Raw genomic sequence first — 16,277 nt, 5'->3', positions numbered from 1 at the left:
GTATTTTCTTCCAGTTTGGAACTGGGGATGTAGCTCAGTGGTAGTGTGGTTGCCTGGTGTGCTCAAGGCTTTGGCTTTTAGCCGTACTGCTACAGGGGAAAATATTTTCCTTTGATCTTACCTTAGGTTTGGTTTGGTTTCTTTTTCTTTCTTGATGATTTGCTATGTTCGTGGCTGACCTGAACTTTATGTAGATCAGAGCACCTTAGCTTCAAGAGAGCCCAGTTTGCTCTCTTGTATTTGATATTCTTTTGATTACTTTTATCAGTATTTTAATACTTTCAAGGTTTTGTTTGTGTGCCTTATTTAGTCAATGATGAAAATATATTAACCTTTATTGCTAACCAAACATCAGAAACTAAGCACCTAAGGGTCCAGTGGCTCTTTCTTTCTCCAACACCCTGGGCTGTAAGACCTTTGCACTCTCCCATGTATACGTTCTCTCTGAGTCTCTCTTTCTTCTTGGAGCTTATTAACTTTGGGGTTAGATTTTTTTTCCACTTGGCCAAGTTTGTTATTAGTGTCCCCTAACTAACCTTCCTTATCTCTGAAGAAATGTGACCTGTTTTTATCAGATTGTCCTGCTTCCTGCCCAGGTGAGCCTGCATTCCACTGCATTTTCTCTTTAACACTAGAGGTCCTCTGTCCTTCCTCACCGTAGAGTTACTGAGTGTCCAGCACTATATCATGTGGTATGGACACCCAGACAAATAGGACCAATCCAAGTGGCTCAGCATCTGGGACTGCCAGGTGAACATACACTTTGTGGTTCAGGTACAGAGTTGTTTGTTTCGGTGATAAATACAAAATAAAAAGTCACATACAGAAGTGGGTCATTTCAGTTTACTTATTTCTCATAAATTGAGCTAATACTTACTATAGGAAATATAGCTAGTCAAGAGTTTCCATGGCTAATTCTACCAAATGCTTATGAAGGAAGTAATGTCAGAGTAGTCTATAAAGTTTTTTGTAGAAGTAGTAGAATGACTTCATTTGTCTGTGAGGACAGCATCATCCTCACATCCGAAGCAGATGTAGACATTGCAATATAGAAAAGCTGTAGAGATCTAGATAGGAAAGTTCATACAAATCCAGGAGTATATAAGAATTATACCCAGAGGACCCAGCGTCCCCATAGTGACTCAACCATTTATAACTGAAGTTCCAGTAGATTCAGTACCCTCTTGTGACTCTCACTGGCATTAGGCACATCTGTCGTGCACATACACACATTCATACTTAAACATAAAATCTGAAAAAATCTAAAAAAAGAAATTTTAAGATTATGCTCTATCAGATTTTATATTGCTGTGTCAAAATCCTGTCATAAACAACTTAGGGAGAAAATTTAGGTCATGGTCACAGAGGTTTCAGCCTTAGACTTTTGCTCTGTTGATTGTGGGCCAGTGATGAAGCAGAGAATGGTGATAGTAATAGGAGCATGTCTCAGAGGCTACTCAGCTCGTGAGAGAAAGCATCCAGTGAGGCAGCAACGAGGGATCAAGCTAGCCCTCGGATCATACTCCTCCTGGTCCTTCTCCAGCTGGGCCTCACCGTTCCTGAAAGTGTCTATAGTCTTTCGGATTCGTCTTCCCAGCAGTCAGTGTATGAGCCAGTGGGGGACATTTCATATTGAAACTATACTATTGTACCCTTTGTCCCCAAAGGCTTCTAATTACAAACATAACACAAAATGGAGTTGCCAGCTTTGTTTAAAAGTCCCAGGCTGTGCACTGGAGAAGGTGAGGCAGGAAGACTGAATTGAGGGCCAGCCTGGGTGGGTCTGTCTGTCTGCCTGCCTCTCTTTCTCTCTCTTTTTCTCTGTGTGTGTGTGTCTGTCTGTCTGTCTGTCTGTCTCTCTCTCTCTTTCTCTCTCTCTCTCTCACTGTGTCTGTCTGTCTCTCTGTCTCTGTCTGCCTGCCTCTCTTTCTCTCTCTTTTTCTCTGTGTCTCTCTCTCTGTCTCTCTCTGTCTCTCTGTCTCTGTCTCTGTCTCTCTCTCTCCTCTTGTCCCATTCCCCAGGCTCTAAGTCTAAAGTCCCTTCTGAGCCTTAAGGCACACTAGAAGCTTGAGCCCCTCATGACAGATGGTTACTGCTCTTTAGGTAGTAGAACAAGTGATAGATAACTCGTTATAAGCTGGTTTATTGGAGTTGCTTGGTTCTCTTTGCAGGAATATCAGGACCCTTGGGGGAATGAGGTTTGGGAGTGTCTGTAGTGCTCTCCCTTCTTCTCTGTAGACACTAGCTTGTTTTATTGTATCTCCTTCTTTCCCACAAAGCTAACTGTTTTCTTTGTAGGGGAAGCTGCCTACCAGAATCACAGTTCCTCTCTCTGTGATTAGCCAGCCAATGAAGGGCAAGAGCGTGGTCACAGCCCCCATCATCAAAGGCAACCTTGGAGCCAAGTAAGTGCTATCTGTAGAATAGCAAACACGGTTGTTACTGGATGGGAAGGTGCTGGCACCTGACATTTTCATCAGCAATACACATTGAATCCCCAGTACTGTTGTGGATGCAATAATTAAGACACAAAAGAGCTATTCTGTGCCTGGCTTATATTGTGAAGTAGGGAGAGGAATCCGACAGGGGTAATAAAGCAGTATGTGTTAAGTGGTAGAAAACGAGGAGGTGCAGGATGCTGGTGTGGGATGGTGTAAGGGATCCTCCCTATATTTGAGGCTAAATTTAAGATAGTTTGGTGAATGTTGGTTTTCTATGGCTCTGACTTAAACAAGAATAAAAGACTCCTGCAGTCATTCTGGCATTCTAATCATGATAAAGCTGTTTTGGGCTATGAGATGGCCCTTTCTTTCCTAAGAGACAGGCATCTTACTGGGTTGCTGAGGCTGGCTCACACCTGTACCCTCTGTGATACCTGAGTTTTTGTCCAACTGGGAGAGTTTCTTGCCAGGGATGCATGCTTTCTTGTAGTGCCTGACTCTTCCTGGGCCGAGTAGAGAGTTTAGGCCATTTTCTCCATTACTCTGGAGGCTCCTGCCATGGAAAGCTAGAGGAAATGTCTAGTATGAGATTGCATTTGAATCCAGAAGATTTTTCCTGGGCATCAGGCCTTTTCATTGTCTTTCATGCAGTATGTAGCCTCAGTCCGAGCCTGAGCAATGAGGTCATACTTACCTCTGTTTCTCTTTCAGTCTCAGTGGGCTGGGTCGCAACATTATCCTCACAACCATGCCAGCAGGCACCAAGCTCATTGCTGGCAATAAGCCAGTGAGTTTCCTCACTGCCCAGCAGTTGCAGCAGCTTCAGCAACAAGGTCAGGCTACACAGGTAAGGTCTAATGCAGACTGTTAACCAGCTCAGGCTTGTCTGTTTTCTTTTCTTAATTGATGAACAGTGCAGTCCACTGATCAGACTTCCTCTCTTTGTAAGCAGGTGCGCATCCAGACTGTCCCAGCATCTCATCTGCAACAGGGCACAGCTTCTGGCTCTTCCAAAGCAGTGTCCACTGTTGTTGTGACCACAGCTCCATCTCCTAAGCAAGCACCTGAGCAACAGTGACTGAAGAAAGGCGGCTTCTCTAAGAGACCAGAGTATCTCGGCTGACAGAAAGGGAGCAGGGAGGCTGCATCATTCCTCTGAGCTGTCCTGCTTGAGGCAGGGTGGTGGAGAATGATGGCACCTGTGCCTAGATCCTGCTGCCACACTCCAGGGTGGAGCCCTGACAGGGTCCCGTTTTAGGGTTCCAGGGAGGATCTGTCTAGTCCAGGAAGAGAGAACATCAGAGTCTTGGGAGGTCACAGTCACACAAGCTAGGTTACCTCCTGAGTGTTGGGTGCCCAGGGAGCAGGCCTGCCAGGTGGCGAGCGGGCCGGCAGGGAATAAGCCTCATTCTGTGTGAGGATTTTACTTTTTAGTTTCCGATCCACTTGGTGACTTGTTGAAATGTGAGTTTTGTGTCCAGAAATTTTTTGTGTAACTTATTTTTTTAAAGAACCTACTATATGTCTTTTATCAAATAGAAACCTGGGCTGTAGTGCCCCTAAACTGATCACTTACCCCTTCAACCAGAATGAGAACATAGCAAGACTCTTAAATGGGTTGGCGGCTTACTTGATGGTGGAGAGGTTATATAGTAAGAAAATGTAGGCCATGAGGTAGCATGGACCCCCTCAAGTGGGACTAGTTCAGCACCGTGTACTAAATATGGGTGTCTGAATCTTGGTTGTCCCTGTATCTTCTCCGTGGCCATTGTCTTCGACAAGCCTGTTCACATGGAAGTTCAGAGCTGTTGGACAGGAGAGTGGGGAAGCCGGTGGGAGGCTGCTCTCCGGGCACTTGCTTATAGCCCGGACATTGCACATTCTCCTTGCTGTAGAACAGCCATCGGAGCTGACCACCTGATTGGAACATAGAAGAAATGGTAGAGGTGGGGTAGGTAGGCACTGCCTGGTATTGGCAGCTTGAGGAGAAATGAATGAGTAATATTTATATTCCTGGCCATTTCATACTTCTCAGCCACCGTCAGCCACAGACAGAGCTCAGAAGGTACTTTACAAAGTCCCAGTACTTTTTGTACTGGTTGTATCTTACATGTCTTGCTGTGGTGCAGGGGTGGGTAGGGAAAACCTTTCTGCAGGGATAGGGGTTCCCTGTCTCTTTGTGAAAGTATCCAAATTATTAAAACTGTATCTTTAATTTCTGGGCCTTTAATCATTATTTTTTTTTACGGGAAACAACTGGGGGGCATGTAGAATGGAGGCGCCGGCTTACGTGAGAGACTGGAAGGTTAAAGGAGCTTTGGCTACAGAGTGGCTTTACAGTTGCCTTTGAATCTTATAGCAATTTTCTTAGATATAACTGGCATCCCTCTTTAATGGTGAGAAGACATAAATCTGAGGGGGAATTACAGTGCCTGGTCTTAGAATTCTAAGTCCTGGTGCCAGCTAGCTACCACAGGCATGGGTTGGAGTTTCAGCACCCCTAAAAATGAGATGGTAGAATCACATGGGCCTATAATGGAATCCCTGCCACTCCAGGAGTAGAACCCGGAAGTTAAAGATGCTCGGCTCATGTCAGCTGGCTAGAGGCCCACCTAAGTGCTGCCTTAGACCCTGTCTCAGAGCTGTACAGTTAGATCCTTCCTAAGGTGTGTTCCCTTTGTGATGGACTCTTTCCCAACATTCTTATTGATTCTTTAGGAATTTCACATCATGTATCATTGTCATGCTCATTTCCCAGCCCTTCATTGTCTGTTCGCTGACCCTGTAGCCAACCCCTCCGCTGCCTCAAATAAAATAGAAAACAGGTCCAGTTTGTGTTGTCCACATACTTACTGGATCACAGTCAAACTCCCAGGGACCCACCCCTCAGTTCTGGGTCCTTCCCCTCCCACACTCCTACCAGAGTCATTAGCTATAGAGGGCCACACCCCAGCATTCCATCACACTTCTTGAGATATCTCAATGGCTTACTGTTCAGGCTGTCACCCTTTTGTGGCAGGGAGGGACTCAGACGTGGGTTGTCACAGGAGCCTTCCATGTCTCTGCACTACATTCACAGTCATTAATACCACTGCAAAAACAGCTTCTCTGCCCTTTACAGACATCTGGAGCATGGACCGGGGCTTCCACATGGTCTCTGGTGACATGCTGTACTCTTAAGGAAAACTTGATGGGCTGTGTTCTGGTAAAACTTAAAGGTAGGTAGGTAGGTGGCAGGCCTAGCTCTCAACCTGTGGGAGACAGGATGAGATGGAGCTGCATTCTTGATGGGTGCCTGAGGACTGGCATCAGGACTGTTGTTGAGGGAAAAGGACCATAGTAGGGAATAGAGCTGACGTGAGAGTTTTATGTTTTGGGATATATTTCACACAGAAAATGATGTGATAGTTTCTAGACAACATTAAGAGAAAGGCAATGTTCTCTCAGATATTTACTCTTGGCTAAATCTCTTGTCCCATAAAAGTAACTCAGATTTAGCTTCAGGTTTATTCCAAGCTTTTATGTACTAGATCACCTGACTGCCTATACGTGTAAGTATGTTGGATATGTGCATCCTGGAGAGCACAGATGTAAAACACGGGTCTATTTTTGAAGTTCCACGTTGTAAGGTTGACTCCCCAGAAAAGTCTAGTTTGGGTACTTTGTAGTCTGTTATTGGAATAGTAAAGATTAGAGACCTCTTACTAGAGTTGCCTACAGCAACAGCCACTAGCATAACAACACATATGCTTTCCTCATAAGTGTTCCTCAAAAAGTTCCAGGCAGTCATTCGTCCTTTGAGCTTCTGGTTGATTGGTAATATGATTTAGACTATATGTCCAAGACAAGATTTAGTGTCAAGCATTCTGATTAGCTTGTACTTTTAAGACTTAATTTTATTGAGTTGTATCTGCATATTTGTTTGCATATATGTATATCATATATGCACACACACATATTTATATATGTGCAGGGGCTGGTAGAAGCCAGAAGAGGTTGTCTAGATGTCGGTGTTCGTAACTGAACTCTGATCCTCTGGAAAAGCAGGAAGTCCTAACTCTCCGGCCCATAGCTTGTGCTTTAACACTGTCTAGGAATGTTTTGCTAGGGTTGGTTATTCAGTGAAGGTATCCTAAACCACTGGTTAGTGATACAAAAATAATGTTTATAGGGTTATTTATTTTACGTATACAAGTACACTGCAGCTGTCTTCAGACACACCAAAGGAGGCCATCCAGTCCCGTTGCAGATGGTTGGGAGCCACCATGTGGTTGCTGAAAATTGAACTCAGGACCTCTGGAAGAATAGTCAGTAGTGTTAACTGCCGAGCCATCTCTCCAGCCCCACAAAAATAAATTTTAATGTTTTATATTTAATAATCGTCAGTCCCTCAATACTGTTTATCTGTTCTGCCAATATAAGAAATCTCATGTGCATCTTTGCATCTTTTTCTATGAAAATAAAAACAGAAAAGGTTCCTTTTCCAACTTGGACCTAAGAACAAATTTTGTATTGTTGCTGGTGAATGTGTCTTCCAGTTAAATGAGTTCAAATTCTGCTCAGCAGGCAAATCAGAGGGACCCTTGAAAAGGGAATACAGGAGTTCTCTGATATTGTAAGATTCTTAATCCCTGTATGTGGCTTTCTGCAAGGCCAGCCAGCTAACCTTTCATGAAAATTCAGTATTTCTTCTAATGAGTCTGAAGAACTTTCTGTTTGTGCAGGAACAGGGTGTGGATTATGAGAAAGACACCAGGCTTCCAAGTCACAATGATGACTGCTTTTTCTACTTTGTAGCTGTTTGATCTGCCGCTGACCAGCCTCAGAGGATTTTTATTCTCATGCTGAAATTACAGGGGATGGCGAGAGTTCACTGAGTCACAGTGTGTCCCAGCTTCTCAGAAGGTTGTACAAGTGAAAGGTGACACTTGGTCTTGAAGACTCTTCAAATTGAGTCAGCACAGAAGCCTCTTCTCACTGGAACTAATGTGTGTGTTTAGTTTTCCATGTCCTTGTGTGGCTTTGTACATACTAGTAAGTCTGGATATACCATCTCTAAAGGGCCAGCTCTCCATTCCTCTTCCTCTTCCTTGTTCCTTTGTTCCCTGTTCCTCTGTGGTATGTGTGTATTACTATTGTTTTAGATTAGTTTTAATTTTATATGTGTGTGTGTGTTGCCTGCATGTATGTGCGCCTCGTTTGTACACGATCCCTGTGGAGAAGAGAGTAGCAGATACCCAGGAACTGCAGCTAGAGACAGTAACGAGCTGCCAAGCTTGCAGTCCATCCTGGCTCTTCTGCAAAGGCAGTGGGTGCTCTCATCAGCCGAGCTGTCTGTCTAGCCCCTGCTGGACTTCGTTTGCTTTTTTAGTTTTGTTTTGTTTTTGGAGACAAGGTTTCAAACCGCCGTGGCTGTCCTGATAGTTACTTTGTAGGTCACACTGGCCTTGAACTTAGATCGCTTGCCTCTGCTTCCCACGGGTTGGGATTAAGGCGTGTGCTTCCATGCTGGCTTGGCCCTGCACTGTCTGCACCAGGTGTCCGGCACCCTGCCTGGGATAGCCTCAGGAGCCCTCTTACACCACTGTCAGTGCCTTGACGGACATCTCATTAATTTGTGCAGACATTTCAGTGCTAAGGCCAAGTGGATGTTTAATAAGTACCTGTTGAGGAAAGTTATGAAAACTAAACAAACCTCACAATACAAAGCCTATGCAGGATCAACAGTAGAGTATCAAGTCTGTTAAGAACTCAAAATCATTACATTTTGGTTTTAACTCTTTTAAAATTGGAAGCTTTTCATAACCTGATTTTTTCTTTCTGTATCTGGGAGGTATAGACTTGCTATATAATGCTCTTCAATAGGATAATGTTGAGGAATCAGCAGAATTTCAGTTCTCAGCTGAGATACGAACTAGCTACTTGATTTAAGGAATTTATCTTTCACATATTTTTATCTCTGATCAAGGCTAAAATGCAGTACTCTGGTATGACTGAGAATATTAGAGAATATTAAAAAAGAACTACCAAACTACCAAAGCCCATGAGTTGTTTTTTTTATTCAAAATCTGTTGGAGTCTTGGTGCTGCATTGAAGACACTGAGCTGTCAACATCTAACTTCTGGCACAATTCTGAGAAGAAAGTCCCTGCTTGATGTGAGAGAAGAGGGCACGTTACCAGAAGCAGCCTGTGATGCCCTGCTTGCTTCATCCACATGGTCGCTTCCTAGTGCAGGTGTTCAGAGTCTTAAAGTCATGCCTCTACAAGGACAGGTCTGCTTCTGGAAGGGGTTCACTTTTCTGTGTGGATGGTGTTACTACTCTAATACAGATTTTAAGTTAAACTATGCTTAAATATTCCAATCACCTGGTGCATAAAAACCACTGTATTTGAGCCTCTGGCTCTATATTAGATGAGGGATGCAGGATATGGAGTCCTAGGAGCGCATAAGGCATTACAAAGCCCCAGGGACAGGAGCACATAAGGCAAGCCTTGGAGTCCTGGGGACAGGAGCACATAAATAAGGCAAGCCTTGGAGTCCTGGAGACAGGAGCACATAAATAAGGCAAGCCTTGGAGTACAGGGGACACGCTGCATCCTTTCCATCTATTGTTTTAAAAGGGTGTGAGGTCTCCACTCCCGCAAGCCTGGTGTCACTCCTCATCCGAGCCACTCAAAAGGGTTGACTGGTAAGTGTCATCAGACTTCAGCTTCTGAATCCCAATGATCTCTCCTCCTGCGTGTCTCTTCACCCGGGTCAGAAAGCTGTAGTAGACATACCGTAAGATCCATTAGATTAGCCATGGAAGTCTTCTAGTCAATAACTCCTGTCTGTAAGGAATGGCAGAGCCTTTTCCAGGCGTCTATTAAAACAGTGACAAAGTGTACGTATCCGACTTCTTAGTGTTCTGTTCACAGTAGAAAAAGGGACTTAGTGGTGACCCACATATTCTTGAGACCAGATTCAGGCATGGGGGTTTCTTTCTGGGTGAAGTATATCTGCTTTGGGTATAGGGAAATGAGGATGGGGTGTAGTGGGGTGGGGGTAGGGTGGGAGGCAGCTGCAGCTTCTACAGACACAGACTTCTATAATAATACATGCCAAATTTCAGCTTTGTTTTCCCTTTACAAGTTGGTAAAATTATTTAGCCTTTTGAAGACTTGTTTCCCCATTTGTTAAAAGCACCACCACCACCAAAGCCACAGTACAGCGATGAGTGTCAGAGAGGTGAGTGTGTGTCTTGTTTTCTGTGGTGCCTGAGACGGTAAGTGCAGGGGTCAGTAGTTCTTACGTTCTCATTATGCTCAGAGGTACATAGAAAGCACTTTCTGCTCTAGTATATACTCGATGTCTGTATATTTAGGAAGTAAGCAGAACAAGTCTTGAAATAGGTGATGGGATCACCAACCTAGTGATGGTGGGGACGTCAGCCCAGACTGATTCCTGCTTTGAGGATTTCCCTGTCATCCACCATCTTAGACTTTTAGACTTGCACTTGAAACAGGTTTGCTATCACCCAGTTAGGCAATTTAACTCAGCCTAGATTCACTGGCAAGTAAGCCTTGTGGTAACTTACCTACAAATGAAGAATACTTGTACAGCGTTTAGCAAGACATTGGCAGTCATTAAGTAGTAGAGGTTAACCACCTTAGGGGACTAGTTAGGGAGAGAAAACTTGCACAAAATGTGCTTCAAACATACCAGTAAACAAGGGAGTAGTTGATGGCTACGATGCAGATAGCAACCAGATAGTGCCAACAGAAGCACATGGTGATGAACATGATGTTGTCCATGTCCTTCTGGTCCCATTCTGGCGTTCCGAATGGTGGGAACAGGACAAATCCAATCTGGAGGGAGAGAGGAAGATTTTCCTGGTGGGTTGTCTGACCACCAGTTGGCTTCACGTCTAGCAGTGTGTTGTGTGCTGTCTCACAGTTTATACAATTCATCTATGCCAAAAGCCCTTGCACACAGGAACACTGCTCTTAAGTTTGCTTGTTGTGTAGGCTCATTTAAAATAGCTAAACTCAAGGACTTCTGTTTCATATGAGTCGTTTAGTAAATACAAGTATATAGCCAGCATACCTGCAAGCTATTAACGGGAAAGTTTCATGGGTCAAGGAATAATGTGGGGATACAAAGATCAGACAGAACAATGCTGCTGTTCCAGATAGACATCCCCTGCCCCCAGATGTCATTACTGTGTTTTCAGGCAACAAGACTCTTGGGCATCTACAAGGGGCTTTTCAACCCAGACCATATTGAGTGTGGATAATCACCTGCCAGAACCAGGTTCCCTGCAAAATAAGGAGACTGGTTCGGAAAAGCTCCAGCACAATATTATCCCGAAGGACCACCTCCAGAGAGACACTGATAGTTGCTCCAAACAAACTGAATAGCAGGAGTGAGTGGATGTGCTGGTCCAGTGGGGGTCGGTTGTGAACATGGTAGAAGAAGAGAAAACCTGTGGGAACCAATGACGTCCATCAGAAACCTGCCTGAGAATGTTCGCTCTGGCCCATCCCAATTACTGGAATCTTTTCTCTGCATTTGTCTCAAATTAAGATTCTTCAGCATTTGACTGCCAGGCCATTGCTGGCAGCAAACACTTGCAGACTGCTGATTTTGTGGGTCTGTTGAGAATATAAAAGAATGTGTCTGTCTGCAGATTCCATTGAAAGGCAAGACGGAGCTGGTGAAGTATTTTAGCCATGGTGCTGGTTTGTAATAAGTTGAATGATACATAGATGCATACATGCATATATGTATACACACACACACACACACACACACACACACACACACACACACACACATGTGTTTTCAGCTTGGATCTCAGACTTTCTTGGCTTCATTATAGACCATGCTAGCTGGACTACCCAGAGCATAGGACCCAACCCTATTTAGGTTTTGGAAGTCTTGAGAACCTGATTTTCTGAGGAAGGTCTTTATATGTTAGTGTTTCTTGTCTTTTAAGTTTTGATCTCTCATAGGGTCAACTTTTCTGTTTCTTTCTTTTTCTCCAGCCAAGTTACCTTCAATGAATACGGCCATAGCCAAAACCACTCTGTCTAAGCCCAGGGGCACAATGTTGAAGTAGAGATAGGTGAGCATGTCCACGATTCCCGAGACACCAAAGAACAGGTACATGGTGCTGTGTTGCCAGTTCATTAGCTTGGTCCATTCGTTTGCTTGGTAGAGGTGCAGGTGAGGTCCATCTGGAACAAACTGCTCTGCCAGGATCCCTGCCGGGAAGTAAGAGTGAAACCTGAGGTGGGAGAGGTGGCAAATGTGAGATAGCAAAGGCTGCCGGGAGATAGGGACTGGGTCCAGGGATGGATGACAGCTGCCCACAGGTCAGCGAACTGACTTGAACACTACTTCCAGACTTGAACACTACTTCCAGACAGACTTTTTCTTTCAAGTGTAGGGAAACAGCTGTCCTTGGGTGCTCATTTAGGGGTTGAGTATAGGGTAGAAGCAGTGATGGAAATGGGACATACTGGTCTCCAGGGACTCTGGCCCACAGCAGAGATAAGCAGAGCATCTCCCTTCGGCTCCTGGTGTGGCTGAGACACTCAGGAGAGCAGCAGCTCCTGGGTATATGTTGGGGCTGCTGTGGAGTGGGTACCCTCCCTCAGCACAGGACTCTACAACACTGTAAACATGAGGCCTCACGCTGTGGCCATGGTGTCTGAAGAGAGACAGAAAGGAGGCCAGACTGACGAAGCTGTGCCTTTTGGGTAGCCTCATGGGTCTTGTTACGTTCTGCTTTGTTTAGGTTTCGCTTTTTGAGATAGTCTCACTATTAAGGCCAGGCTGACTTTAAACTCTGTCCTCTTGACTCTGGGATTGCAAGCCTGTACCATGCGTGGCTTTTGTCCCTTCTACTTTTTTTTTTTTAAGATTTATTATATATATATGAGTACACTGTAGATGTTTATAGACACACCAGAAGAGAGTGTCAGATCCCATTACAGATGGTCGTGAGCCGCCATATGGTTGCTAGGAATTGAACTCAGGACCTCTGGAAGAGCAGTCAGTTCTTTTTAATCACGTTTGTTCACCTTTATGCTTAGTACCTAAAATATTTTGGGGGAAAGTCTACAAGTCATTCAAATTTGCATTCACTTATAAGGGATCAGGGGGTTTGTGGAATGGTCCAGAAGAAGTATGGAAGCCCTGAACAGTGTCACATTGACCCAGCCAGGAGGGCAAAGATATTAGCTTGCTTTTTTTTTTTTTTAAGGCAGTGTCTCCTGACCACTAAGTTGTATGGTACTCATGAGCTCCACAGAGAGCTGTCTGGTACATGCGAGACGTCTTGGCTGTCCTCGGGGGTTTTCCCCAGTTTCTTTTCTATTAGTTTCAGTGTGTCTGGTTTTATGTGGAGGTCCTTGATCCACTTGGAGTTGAGCTTAGTACAAGGAGATAATGGATCAATTCATAAAAGTTCCTGAACAGAACGCCAATAGCTTACGCTCTAAGATCAAGAATTGACAAATGGAATCTCATAAAATTACAAAGTTTCTGTAAGGCAAAGGACAACGGCAACCAACAAATTGGGAAAAGATCTTCACCAACCCTACATCTGATAGAGGGCTAATATCCAATATATACAAAGAACTCAAGAAGTTAGGCCCCAGGGAACCAAATAACCCTATTAAAATGGGGTACAGATCTAAACAAAGAATTTTCACCTGAAGAAATTCGAATGGCTGAGAAGCACCTTAAGAAGTGCTCAACATCATTAGTTATTAGGGAAATGCAAACCAACACAACCCTGAGATTTCACCTCACACCAGTCAGAATGGCTAAGGTTAAAAACTCGAGACAGCAGGTGTTGGCGAGGATGTGGAAAAAGAGGAACACTCCTCCACTGCTGGTGGGATTGTAAGATGGTACAACCACTATGGAAATCAGTCTGGTGGTTCCTAAGAAAACTGGACATGACACTTCTGGAAGACCCTGTTATATCTCTCCTGGGCATATACCCAGAGGATTCCCCAGCATGCAATAAGGACACATGCTCCACTATGTTCATAGCAGCCTTATTTATAATAGCCAGAAGCTGGAAAGAACCCAGATATACCTCAATGGAGGAATGGATACAGGAAATGTGGTATATATACACAATGGAGTACTATTCAGCAATTAAAAACAATGAATTCATGAATTTTTTAGGCAAATGGTTGGAACTGGAAAATATCATCCTAAGTGAGGTAACCCATTCACAAAAGAATACACATGGAATGCAATCATTGATAAGTGGATATTAATTAGCCCTGATGCTCTGAATACTGAAGATACAATTAGCATATCAAATGATTCCCATGAAGAAGGAAGAAGAGGGCCCTAATCCTGGAAAGGCTTGATCCAGCATTGTAGGGGAGTACCAGGACAGAGAAAAGGGAGAGGGGGAAGATAGGAGAATGGATGGAGAGAAGAGGACTTATGGGACATATGGGGAGGGGGGAACTGGGAAAGGGGAAAGCTTTTGGAATGTAAACAAAGAATATAGAAAAAAAAAAGAACTCTTGGCTGAATCTGACAGGTGCTTAAGTCTCGCCTGCTAGAGGGTCTTGTGTCACCACATCAAACATATCCAGACAGCGGCAGCAGCATGGCAGTGGCAGTAGGGGAGGAGAAGGGGCAGGCGACCTGAGCGAGCTCCCTCTGGCGTGACCCCAGGAGGTACTCACCACCAGATCCCGAGGCACTCCGTGGGGGGTTTGATGAGAAAGAGGTGGGGCTAAACTCCCTCACAGCCCCTCCGAAGGCCCTTTGTTGCCGGTCTTGTTGGGCACCCTGTGGATGCCTCTCCTGGGAACTCCTGAGACTTTTGTGTGGAGGATGTGCCAATGAGTGGTTGTTAATGACCCTGAGATCTAGGCGAAGTCTATTTGGAGAATGGCAATTTAATTTAAACTAAACCCTATTTAGAACTTTGAATTACTTTTTAAAAAAATATCCCCCCCCATTCTTATTTGCATTTTTTTGTTTTTGTTTTTCACATAGTATTTGTTCTGTTCCTATAATTTCATAGGGCAAAAACTAGTTTACTTGGTAGTTATTTATAGTGTATACAAGAAGAAGGTCTATCTATTAACTATCAATATAAAGCTTTGTACACATGGATATTAAAATAAAACAGATTAGCAGTCATCTAAGACCTTGACCCATTATCTCTGCTAGTAAGACATCTGTTTCATGGGATGGGGGGGGGGGTAGTAGGTTGAAGGTTCTGGATGTGAAGAGGAGACACCATAGACAAAATGACCTCAGTTCTTACCAATGACTGCAAACAGAGTCTTCACTGCACCTTCAATGATCTCAATACGCTGTAGCTGATGGCTCATTCTGTTCTTCCTCAAGCCCTTCTGGTGAAAGTACTTCAGTGGGTACTTCACGGACCACCACAGCCCAAAGAGTAGAAAGAAGCTCCCTGGGAGAGCATGGCCCTTGAAGTTTGCCATCAGTGTTCCCGGATGCCTAAAAGATGCAGGCTGCTGTTAGGTGACTGAATGACGAAGACATATACATACATGTAGACAGATGTAGGTGTGTGTGTGTGTGTGTGTGTGTGTGTATACACACACGCGCCATGGCACAGACAGACAGACAGGAGAGGGTATGTGCATAGACGGCAGAGGATAACCTCAGGTATTACTTCTGAGGGATGCTATCCACCTTACTCTAACATAGGACTTCTCGTTGACCTGGAGTCCACTAAATACGCTCTGCTGGCTGGCCTGCCAGGGAGCTATATGAGTCTCCCTAGCACTGAGATCACAAGGACACATACACAACACACCCAGCTGTTTCACACGATAGAAAATAAGTCTTTCCCCTCTTTCTATATTTTGAGCCCGGCATGGTGGTGCGCTGCATGCCTACAGTCCTAGCACTTGGGAGCTGGAAGCCAGAGGATCAGCAGTTCAAGGCCACCCTCACCTTCCTAGTAAAGGAAAGGCCAGCTGAGGCTGCAGGAAACCCTGCCTCAAAGATACCCTCCCCTCCACACTTTGGCAAGAAGCAGAATTGATCATAAGCCGCACCAACAAGGATCAAGTCTTTTTACGTGAGAAGCCTTTAAATCACTATCATGTTTTTGTCTGCCAGGTAATTTAGGGTTGGGGAGAAAACCGCCGGCTCCAGGACTGTGAAAATAAATAAACTTGGTGGGGAGAAATGGAGGCCAGGTAAGCATCTGTTGACTCAGTGGCAAGATACCTTCCTAAGGTACAGATGTGAAGGAGAGGATTAGGGAAAAGAAGTTTACTATGAAGTCATTCTTAAAAACTTTTCATTGAGTCTTTGTGATTTCCCATCATGCACTCCAATCCCAGTCATCCCCTTCCCCCTTTGAATCTGTATCTACCCTCTGCCCTTGAGACCCCCCGCCCCTGCAAAAGGGGGAAAAAAAGACAACAAAAATCTCATCATGGAAGCTGTAGTTGTGGGTCACCTGTGTCATACAGCCTTTTTGCCCAAACACCTTTACTTGTAAAAGTTCATTGTCATAAGCCATTCATTGGTGTGCTTCAAGGCCTCTGGCTTCTGCCACACTATCAATCCCAGATCTTCACCAGGACTCCTCTCGGATATCTTGTTGAGCTGTGTTACAGAGTCCTGCAGCTTTGGATCTTCATGGCTGGCCCTGTCACATGCCACAGTAGTTCATAGATGGGGTAGATGTTGGGGTGGGCCAACCCAAAGCCCTGGATCTGGGCCCGAGTAGTAGTTGAGATGGTCAGCCCACCAGTTCTCCCATGCTCACATTGCTAGGGCCTTACCTTACCCAAGTGCCACAGCCAATAAGGGGCGGGATGAG

At 44.7% G+C, this 16,277-nt stretch overlaps 2 protein-coding genes across 8 annotated transcripts in view; one reads left to right on the top strand and one right to left on the bottom strand.

Moving 5' to 3' along the window:
* Nfrkb (nuclear factor related to kappaB binding protein) overlaps window positions 1-4,656 on the top strand; it is a 34,766-nt gene extending 30,110 nt beyond the window's left edge. For all 7 annotated transcript variants that reach the window (XM_052188760.1, XM_052188759.1, XM_052188758.1 and 4 more), the window contains exons 24-26: window positions 2,299-2,405; window positions 3,153-3,288; window positions 3,394-4,656. In XM_052188760.1, coding sequence (XP_052044720.1) covers window positions 2,299-2,405; window positions 3,153-3,288; window positions 3,394-3,519 — 369 coding nt within the window. In that variant the 3' untranslated portion in view covers window positions 3,520-4,656. The remainder of the gene's footprint in view (window positions 1-2,298; window positions 2,406-3,152; window positions 3,289-3,393) is intronic.
* A 4,439-nt stretch (window positions 4,657-9,095) lies between these two features.
* On the bottom strand, window positions 9,096-14,919 carry Tmem45b (transmembrane protein 45B). Its single transcript, XM_052189769.1, has 5 exons — window positions 14,736-14,919; window positions 11,479-11,688; window positions 10,723-10,907; window positions 10,145-10,290; window positions 9,096-9,207 (listed from the first exon to the last, which is right to left on the bottom strand). Exons 1-5 carry the CDS (start codon window positions 14,917-14,919, stop codon window positions 9,096-9,098), a joined length of 837 nt encoding a protein of 278 aa, XP_052045729.1.
* Window positions 14,920-16,277: the final 1,358 nt, after the last annotated feature.

The sequence above is a fragment of the Apodemus sylvaticus genome, chromosome 7, assembly GCF_947179515.1.
Source record: "Apodemus sylvaticus chromosome 7, mApoSyl1.1, whole genome shotgun sequence".
NCBI classification, from domain to species: domain Eukaryota; kingdom Metazoa; phylum Chordata; class Mammalia; order Rodentia; family Muridae; genus Apodemus; species Apodemus sylvaticus.
Note: the sequence above shows the minus strand (reverse complement) of the source record. Positions and strands in the feature narration are given on the sequence as shown.